Raw genomic sequence first — 10451 nt, forward strand, 5'->3', positions numbered from 1 at the left:
CATTCTGAAATGTCGACTACAGGAAAATGCAGGAGCTCCGCGTCGCATTCCGGATTTAAACCGCGGATTTAATTTCGCGTTCCGATGCGATCACTCGTACGCACGTGCTCACAGCCGTGGGTTTACAGGCGATCGCCCGCCCGCCCCGAACGCGACGTGGTTTGCGCATTTTAGCGGCACGGCGATTAACGCGACTTTCCTTCCCAACGGTCGTGACTCTAATCTAATCCATGTGGGCATTGCAGCTGTATAAACCCGATAGTTTACGGGTTCATGTCAAAGCACTTCAGGGACAACTTCCTGTCGGCTGCCTGCGGCGGATGGTGGATTTGCTGCCCTAGGAGAGGCTACCGGCCGTCTGTAACGAGGAACCCAAGTCTCAGCCAGACCAGAACCACCAGCGTAAGGTACGTCGTGGCTTATTACACCGTGTCTATAGCGCCGGTGCATCGTCGGGGAAAACGAAAACCAACCGCAGGGAGAGTGAAAATGCGCCCCTATATCGATCTCTCGAAACGTACGCCCGTAACCGTGGCGCTTTCACATATCATTTCATAAAATAAAGAGATAAGAGCACCGGCAATTTTTTTCTCCGCAGCGTTTTAAAATATGTTAGCCGTAATTCTCACATAATATCCTCGGGAAGTCGCGTCCCTCCCCCCTCTCTGACTTTTCCCGATGAGAATTCTGATCTTTAGTAACGCACGGCAATTGTTTCTGCTGAAAAATGCAAGTTTAATTAAAGCACCGACGTTGAGGATCTTTTTTTTTTCTCGAAAAACTTAGACCTCGCAGAGTGTGAACTTCGAGCGTGTTCGTGCTTATGCGATAAAACGCTTTGTTTAATTTGAAAGTGCACGATCGCATTCATATTAAAACGACCTGTGAGCTGCCAAACTGCTTAACAAACGGTAACAACTTGGAGGCAATAAAATCCTTCAGTAACGAAAACTGCACGCGCGCCATAGGGAAAGTTTTCGCCCGCGCAAACCGGTAATTTTTACGCTCGTTAAATAATGAGCGAGGAACTATGAATTATACTTTTTATTGCTGAAAATATATTTCCCGCCGGATGATAATTTTTACGTCGGCTTTTACGAGCGCATACGAGAGGATTCATTTTCGCATCGAAAAACTCACTCGAATTAACGCGGTGTTACAGAAAAGAAAGATATAGATATATATATATATCCCCCTCCCCCTGCATCGTGGTGTCCTGTATACTATCGAATTTCGAGACCGTTTCGCGCGTCGGTATTGAACTGCGAGCTTTGCAGCCGAGAGACTTTTTTTTCAACATTAACATAATCTAAGCTTCTCCGCCAGCCAGAAAGAGTCCTCCGTTTCTGCATGCATGATACAGGTGGATCCGTAACTCCTTCGGGGAGTCAAAGTCCCGAAACTCGACCGACCCGCATCCCGTAGACCACCCGTGACACGCTCGCGGGGTACGCAAGGTTACCCCGGTAGGCGGGCGTGCCCCCGACGAAGCGGGAGAACCCCCGAAAGCCCACGTGCAAGCATGTGCGACGAATGTCCGGCTAGGGTAGGCACGAGTGGAGCACGATTCGATCGAGGTAAACTAAACTAAACTAAACTGGTCGGCCAGCGTCGTCCGTTTCATCTCGCACGTTCGCATTCGGCATGGCCACGGTGCTTCATTAATCTGTCGCGCAAATTCACCCTATTCCGCATCCAATTTCGCAGTAGATCAAAAGGTTCAAGGGTAACTCAAAGGAATTAAGCTCCTTTCAGCATCACGATGATACATGGCGTCCTGGGAGTTTGGGGAAATCCGAAGTCATAGAGTCACATGTGTTCATACATATTGCTCCGAGATAAAGCGTAACACGATATTCGTAGAGAAGAGAAATACTGTAGCTGATAGAAGAACGGGTATTCAAGACATATTTCTATAATTTTTCTTTGGGAAAGAAAAGTATAAAATTTAACCTTGGAAATTGCTTTCTAGACTGAAATCCTCCCCCGCCATTAATAATTTTAATTCGAAACGGATATTCGAATGGAAAACAATAATATTAATTCTTAATGTTTTACTTAAGTAGCTTTTGACAAGTATACAGATTGTCCCGAAAGGTGCGAATCAAAATACTATGGCAAGAAAGTTTCCGAAAAATTTAATAAAAATTATTATAAAAGTTCATTTTAGGCAATAGGTTTTGAGATATGTAAGGATTTAAAATGAGTCATAGATTACGTTTAGACAGTGACTTGTTATTAATTTTATTTCACAGATATGTAAGTGTCCAAACACTTTAAACGTAGTTTGTGATTGGTATGCTGTAAATCCTTCATATTTCACAAATTATTGCTTGAAATAAAAATTTATAATGACGATTTTATTTAATTTTTCGAGAACTTTCTTTCTGTAATAATTTAATTTGCGCATTTCAGTACTGCCTATATAGATTAAACACATTATCTATACATATAGAACAATGCTTGCATACCTTATTGTGTGTTTTAACAATACATTTTATATTTTATGTCTTTAAATAACTGCATGTAAGAAAGTTGGATTTACTTTATTTTTTAACTCACATATGGAGAAATTGTTTTTCTACATTACATTAAGAGCACATAATAAAGTCGATAATATATTTGTAAATTTACTCGTTTTCGCTTCTCAGTGCACAAAGCATCGATCAAGCATTCAACTTTACGTTTAGTTTTATTAACTTTGCTCACTTTAGTATCATCCATTTTGTAAATTTATTTAACATTTGATTTCATTAACGCATGGAAAAAGAACAGTCAGTCTAATATTTTTTTTTCGATTTTTCGATTTTGTGTGACAACTGCCGTGATCGAAGGATATATTTGCAAATTGTGACTGACCGCAATTCACCAATTTAACGGCGACGACCAAACTGCTCGTTTTTATATAGTAGCGAAAATAAATCTGCAAAAGCAATCCGAATGATGTTCTTCAATCTAGTTGCACGATAAAATCTATTGTCGCGTTGTACACGTGTTCGTAATCTATTTTTGAACGTTTGCCACGGATATGAAACTTTTACGAACGTATTGAAAAAAAATAGTTGACTTACTCTAAATGAAATCTCCATTTATCTCCTTGTCCGGAAACGATCCTCTGGTAGAATCGTAAATATTTAGAGATGTAACGATAAAAGAGATTTAAGGGCGTATTAAATGTTGCAAAATGTTTTTTGAAAGCAGCGAGTAAAAAGTGCATTTAATAATTTAAAATATAAGTAACAAAATGTTTTTTAATTGTAAGTTGGACGTAGTAACTTTATTGAAAATTTAATTTTTTAAGATTTTAATTACTATGCATTTAAGATTTTAATTACTATGCATTTAAGATTTTAATTACTATGTAATTAAAATATGTAATGTATTGAAAATTAGAAAGCTTAGAGTTTGCAAGATTTGCAATCCAAAGAAGAGAAAGGCACGCTTTTGATGCATCTTCTCTCATTATGCTGTTATTAACTGTGAATATATAATAAAGCTGAATATAATATAATACCTTGATCAATTTAATGGAATTATTTGATAATTAGAATTAATGGGGATGCTAATTGCCACTAATTTTCTAGTTTATAGATTAATTATACTAAATAAGAGCGAAGAGCAGATTATTTATATATTATTTTTTGCGGATGATCAGAGATTATTAAACGTAGCGAATATTTTATATTCGTTGTTTTCGCAAATGGTAGTTTATTCATAACATTCTGCGTTTTACATCTTTCATGTAAAAGTGTACTTTTCACAAGCATATTGTATTTATGAATATAAATATAGCTTATTTACATCTATCTTTTATAAATACTATGCAGTGGGGTAATCCTCCGAAATTACATATACCATAAAATGTTATATTACGGCAAGATATTCAAAATATCATAGTATGATGTAATATTGCAAATATGTAATATAGAATAGCACATGGATTGCACATGTTTCGAAATGTACTTTTCGTGGTGATATTCGACTCTTTTAAGATTTTTGACGCGTAATGTAAGTTATCTCGTAATTCTCCGGAGAAAAGTACGAAGCTAGAAAAGATTCCAGGACGTCGCACAGATTCCACTTTGCAGATCCTTTCAGAGATTCACCCATATCGATGAGAAAGTTCCGCAACAGTTCGTAACCTCGTATTTCACCGCAAATGTCATCGCGAGCGTTTCATTGCAAAAGTAACTATCCATTGCATTATTATGAATTATTACAACGACGAGAATTTAAAGCTTAAGTATATCCTGTTGAGTAATTAAATGTATCTTTGTTTCGACAAAAAACACATAATTCTTAATTATTGTAAATGATTTAATGCATTCTATTCGGGGAAATGTAAAAGTTTCAAGTATAAATATCAAAACTTGACAAACTGGATTAATTAGGAAATTAAAAATAAATTAGTTTTATTAAGAAAATTAATTGTATTAACGTAGCTTTTTAATTGACAAAATTTTATATCTTGTGACTTTTTACTTGGTCGTAATTTTCGGAAAAAAAAATCCTTTCTTATCGCGAGGTGTCGGGGGTTGGTGAAAAGGAGGTTGCCTCGGGGCAGAAGTTAATCTGCGAGTCATTTGCTTCTCGAGCACGCTTTGTGTTCGGACGACTGCGCCGCGCTCTCAGTCAGCCAGATTTACTCGTTCAAATGTAATCCTCCTGCAGGACATCTCGCGCGACCCGCCCGCTCTCTTCAAACTCCGTCAGATAATGAAATTCCATCGCCACGTGTCTCATCCTTTCGTCTCCCCTTCGTTTCTCTCTCGCTTTCTCTTTATCCGCCGTTTTCTTCCAGATGGACCTGATTCTTTCTTCATCCCCGGACTAGGCCGTCGAGGGAGGTCTCCGTCAGATAGGAGACTTCCGACAGCGTGACGCGAATGTAGTCGGGAGAGCACGCGATTACGCGGGACTTACGAAAGTGGAACGCGCCACGACGACGTCGACGATGCCTTTTCGCCGGCCACGAACGGACAGCAGCTGTCTGGGAGGAGCGGTCGATCGAACGCAAGTGATAGAACTTTACGTGAATTGATCGGTGGCGGGCGGGAGAAACTTACCCCTCGCTCTGGGGGTTGTTCAGTGCGCAGGTAAAGTTGCCGAACAGTCTTTACGGTCTACTTATTACTCGGCCCCGTCGCGCCTCATAATGACAGCGTTTATCGCTCACTCCCGTCCCGTCGTGGGCGGTGGCGGGATAATTGGACGTTCGGACGTTGGATTATACGGGTTGATTAATTGGACATTCGAACAATTGGGTCTTTAACTTACGGTTCAAGCCCGGCGCGCTTTAGGTGGGCGGATAAGGGTGAAGCCCGAGTTGGCCGCCACCGGGGGACACCCACACGGTTTATAAGGTAACAGGTCATAAATACACATTTGTATAGATCCCGCCCGAGACTTAGAAATCCCGCGAACATGATATCCCGAACTGAAATTATCCTCGACGCGGGACAATCATGAGCAACGAACCGGACACTCGCTCGAGAAAAGATTTTCCCGGGTGCCGATACGCTTCGAAACCTCGAAATCTTGAATCTCGAAGTGTATGTCCCCGTAATCCGCGAAGAACTACGTAAGACTAATGTAGGAAATAAGGTAGAAAGAAATACCCCCCCGTCGTCCCGGTTCGCCAGACACTCTGTTCGATCTTGAGAGTTTGTTCCCCACCGTATAGTGCTCACTACTACCTCTCAGCAAAACTCGAGACTGGACAGTGCACGTATCGGCCGCGAAACGCCGTCGGCCTGACTCTTTCATTCAGTATTTGCGCCTACACATCCGTGTTAACCAAAGAAAATGTAGAATCTAATGTTTATCGGTAAATCGGTTAAATGTTTATCGTCGTTAAAAATACGGACCAAAGTGCGCCGATTTCATCGAGAAGTCATTTCGATGCTTTGCAAATGTTTCAAGAAATACTCGATACGTTCCAAAAAGATCCTTTACTTATACTTGCGCGCAGACGATATAAACCGTTAGTCGTTTATTAGCGAAACATTTGCGAAATATTTTGCATCGGCGAGTTTTTTGTAGTAAGTATATGATGAAGCTATCAGATATTCGGATGTCACATTGATATGTATGTATACGTGTATATAAATATAAGTCTCTTGACGTCACAAACAATTAATCCCGAGGTCATGGTACGATGACATGAAACTTACGGATATTCGGAAATATAAGTGGCATATCACATTTGAAGCTCCGAGCCACGTTGCTAAAAATGTAATCTCATTATAATTGTAGCTAGATTAATAAGCTTATTCCCGGCAAGTCGGTGCTAGGAGTGAACTTTAGATGAGTAATCTCGGTTTGTTACTCAGGAGGATATTGCATTTTCTCTTTTTTTGTGCTCTCACGCTCTTAATTAAAATCTAATCTAATTAAAATGTAAAATATCAGGCTATGATTACGCCTATTATTATTATTATTATTAACATCTATTTGTTATCTATTATTATTGATACTGCTATTAATATTAAATAGATAACAATACAATTATGTTCAGTGTGTTACAATTTAATTAACAGTAATATTAGTAATAAAATAATGAAATAATAATAATAATAATAATAATAATAATAATAATAATAATAATAATAATAATAATAATACAGGCTAGTGTATTAAAAGACTTTTTAATATACAACTCTAAGCGGGACGTCCGTCCAGCGGTAAACGTAGATGGGCTCTCGATTAAGTAAGTCACTTTGTTCAAAAAAACTGGGGAAACAAAGTCGCTAATCAATGTATAAAAGTTACGTAAATAAGTAAATGAATAAATATTGTTTAGACGCTTTAGACTTGACGAACGTGTGACATCACGTGATTTTAATGATTCTGTGCTTGTCGGATATCGCTAAGTGCCATAAGAGTAGAGTAGAAATTTTGAATTGATATGAAGGGAAAAGGTTATAACGAGAGATATTAAACGCACGACTAGTCCACTACGACATTTGTTAGCATACTCTGTCATGTTATATAAAATTAGGATCATTTGCGCAGTGTGTTAACAGCTTCTGTCATTGCATCTGTGTGTTTGGACGAAAGGATGAGAATCACAAATATTTTATTAAAATAAGTACCGGTAAGAGAGCTTTGAAATAATAATTATATATCGAAATAATTATATACGAAAGTTATATTTTTGGATATTAAGATTTTTTCGACATTACTCGAAGGATTAATTGTGATATAACTTATAATTTCTATAACCGCCTTCCTTTTGTTATAAACACATGCAACAAAGACATTTTTTTAATAGTAAATCATTTGACAGACTGAATTAACAACGCAGAGATAATTTAATTATCGGAATCATCGAAGAAAAAACGGTATTAAATGGCAATTTTTAGGATTATTAAGATACTTGCTGTAATTGATGTATTATATCAGTAATGATGATCAGTCTATCGATGATGAACAACAATGAAAGATGTATTAAAATATTAGTATCAGTTTTCATCTGCCAAGGATTGTAATTAATAGGATTAAAATATAATGTATAAGGATAAAAATATTTCTTGATACAAAAAGGTTCAGAGTAGAAGTTTAACATTTTAATATTATTTGATACAATTCTTTCTACAATCCAATTTAAAGTTTGAAAAAAATTCGAAAACAAATTCAAGTTTATTGCATACAATTCTATATTTCATAGAAAGTATTATGTAATTTTATATTTTTATATTTTATAATTTTATATTTTTAAAATATTTTTAAAAATAATAATATATTATATATATAATATTTTATTATTTTTTTATAATACAATCACTATATTCGTGACTTGTAGTAATTTGTTTATGACATTTTTCGGGTTTATTATCTATATATTTTTTCGATCTTTTCGAACAAATTCTATAAGTGCAATATGAAAAGGATATATTTTTAACATTGAACGTGAGAGCCTTGGTGATGAAAGCTCGATCTTTATACGTGTACAGTAATTATATTAATTAAATCTATACAGCGAAGAGTTTTATATTTTCCACAGGAACAATGCGTGCGTATTTTGGCGCATGGGTTAATAGCGAGTACAAACTGTACAATCCGTACGATTAGACCACGATGTTATAAACGGCTTTAAATGTTTAATTGCGTACTAGTCAATCTTCTTCTAGTATGATACTATCTAGATATGGCAGCGAGTAAGTAATTAAATAAAATCAGAACAATCGTTCCTATCTGTCCCCGGATTTACTCAAATTCGGAAATTCCGTCTCTTGTTCCTTTTTAATCCTTACTCTACAAACATTTCTTGTTCGATAAATTTTGATCCATGGAAATTTCTTCAAGACACAGTACGTACATTTGTTCTAGAAACTTGAAAATAAACTTATAAACTATTTATAACTATAACTTTTAGAAAATTTTTTAATTACTTTAAACAAATGAAAAAATAATGTTTGTATAAATCAGATATCTTTTTTATATTGTGTTGTAAGGATTAAGATTTAAGAATTTGATCGTAAAATCTTATCGATCATTTGCCACACTCCATGTAATGCGCATAATAATCGACTTATAACTTCCAGCTATGCAGTTGATAAATTATGAAGTAACAATGTCTCATGTCAAGTTATGCGGACAACGGGGACATCCGATCAATCGAGCGCTCACGTTGCCCCAAATATTCAACACGTTTATAATTAATTAAGCTGGAATTCATTTATGCGTGGAATTTATCATGCGGCAACCATCGCATCTCATGTTATCTATGATGAGGCAATCAAACGGACGAGGAGACCGGGGGAGAAGGATTTACGTTATGATTATTCATGTTTCGTATCGTGTTTGCATGCTCCGCTTGCCGGTTACCCTAATTATGCTGTGCCGAAAAGCTGATATCGCGGAGAGAGTATCTAATTCGGCAGAGCGAGAGAGAGAGAGAGAGAGAGAGAGAGAGAGAGGGAGAGAGAGTGCCTAAAGTGATACATTCGGCCGTTTGTTACGATAATACACACGGTGTTTCGGAATAAAAGCACACTAAGTATACAGTCCGTATAAATTACCACGCGGGATTCCGTCGCAAAGCAAACGGAGCACGAAACGGATGTCAACAGTAGCGAGGCAAATGGCCAGGAACCAGTTGCGGCGAAAACCCGATATCCCGGACAGAACGGAGAAACGCGCGATTTCGCAGTGGTTGGCGGAGAGAAAGAGAGAGAGAGAGAGAGAGAGAGGGAGAGGGAGAGATCGACGTCGCGTCACTTGGGGCAACGCGTGGAAATCTCGCGTGACCGCCGGCCAACAAGAAGCCGTTTGAAATATGGCACGACGACGTGACCCGGGAGCCAGAAAATGTAAGTGATGTAGCTAAATCACGGGGCGAACGGAGAAGGAGCAAAGCCGCGCAATCCTAATCATATCGTATTGCAAAGAAGAGACATCGGAACGTCCACTCGACGGGAAATGACGACAAGAGCGATGAAAGCAAGCGAATGGTTAAAGAAGAGGGAAGAAAAACGGAGAAGGGTTTGCGAATGAGATAGTCTACTCGTAATGTAAGGAGCACGTTCATGCATGAGTAAACAGAGATTTTCCTTGCTAAAGTAAAGTACATTTATACACTTAAGTTAATGTAAATTTAAACTATTCGGTATCATTACAATAATAACTTGCATTTTTTTAAAAAGTATAAATTTATGAGCAAAGACCAATATCAATTATAATTAAATTCTTTGAAGCGTAAAAGTTTAATATAAAATTACAAGATTATAAAGCTCTGTATAAATTTTTTTTAATGTTATAGAATGTTATACTCTTTTTATAAATGGATAGAAATTTGTTCTCAAGTAATAAAGAAATGTCTTTTTATATTAAAACCTTGAAGAGTTATAAAAATATAATTCGTACTAATGTATAAGTTGAAGTTGTAACGAAGTCGAAGGGTTAATCCGTGTCACGTACTTTACCAAAGATTAATTGCATTTTCACTCTTGCGTGACGGATTCTGCGCGTGACATTTGATACTTGATGAAGGGGGGGGGGGTGGCTTCGGTAGCACGAAGCAATCGTCCCACAGCAACCGGAGATTGTTTGCTGCAAAACCTGCTTATCACATTACCGGATGGCGAGCGGAAGTTACTATTGATCTATTGGTCCAGTTACGAAATCTTGAGCGAGCATGGCATGAAGTCCCGAGGGATCAGGTCGGTGGAAATCAACGTGGATTAAAATTGGATTCGACGTCAATACGTAACAAGATAACGTATCGAAAATCCATTTTGGATCGATAGAGCGTTTACGTGTCGAGATGAATTACTCGTCCTTTTGCATTAATTATTTGCGTCGAAGAGATCGGCGTGCAGCCTTTTATTTCTGACATACGCCTTTCTGTAATTATGTATTTCGAATATATCAAAAATGGTTTTTTCTGCATTTTATATTTTTTGTACCGATTTCTGTGAGCGTATTTGTCACAATAATCACACAGGAAC

The 10451-nt window shown here is 37.4% G+C and overlaps 1 protein-coding gene across 5 annotated transcripts in view; it reads left to right on the top strand.

Annotated features, from left to right (window-relative positions):
- Nucleotides 1-9831, top strand: part of LOC105829382 (QRFP-like peptide receptor) — an 81141-nt gene extending 71310 nt beyond the window's left edge. For 3 of the 5 annotated variants that reach the window (XM_028193277.2, XM_028193278.2, XM_036292145.1), the window contains 2 exons: nucleotides 246-407; nucleotides 1364-1436. In XM_028193277.2, the coding sequence (XP_028049078.1) occupies nucleotides 246-407; nucleotides 1364-1436 (235 nt within the window). Of the gene's footprint in view, nucleotides 1-245; nucleotides 408-1363; nucleotides 1578-4801 lie in introns of those variants that run through there. The other 2 variants (XR_003626497.2, XM_028193280.2) reach the window with 2 other exon arrangements.
- Nucleotides 9832-10451: the final 620 nt, after the last annotated feature.

This window comes from Monomorium pharaonis, chromosome 9, assembly GCF_013373865.1.
Source record: "Monomorium pharaonis isolate MP-MQ-018 chromosome 9, ASM1337386v2, whole genome shotgun sequence".
Taxonomy (NCBI): Eukaryota; Metazoa; Arthropoda; class Insecta; order Hymenoptera; family Formicidae; genus Monomorium; species Monomorium pharaonis.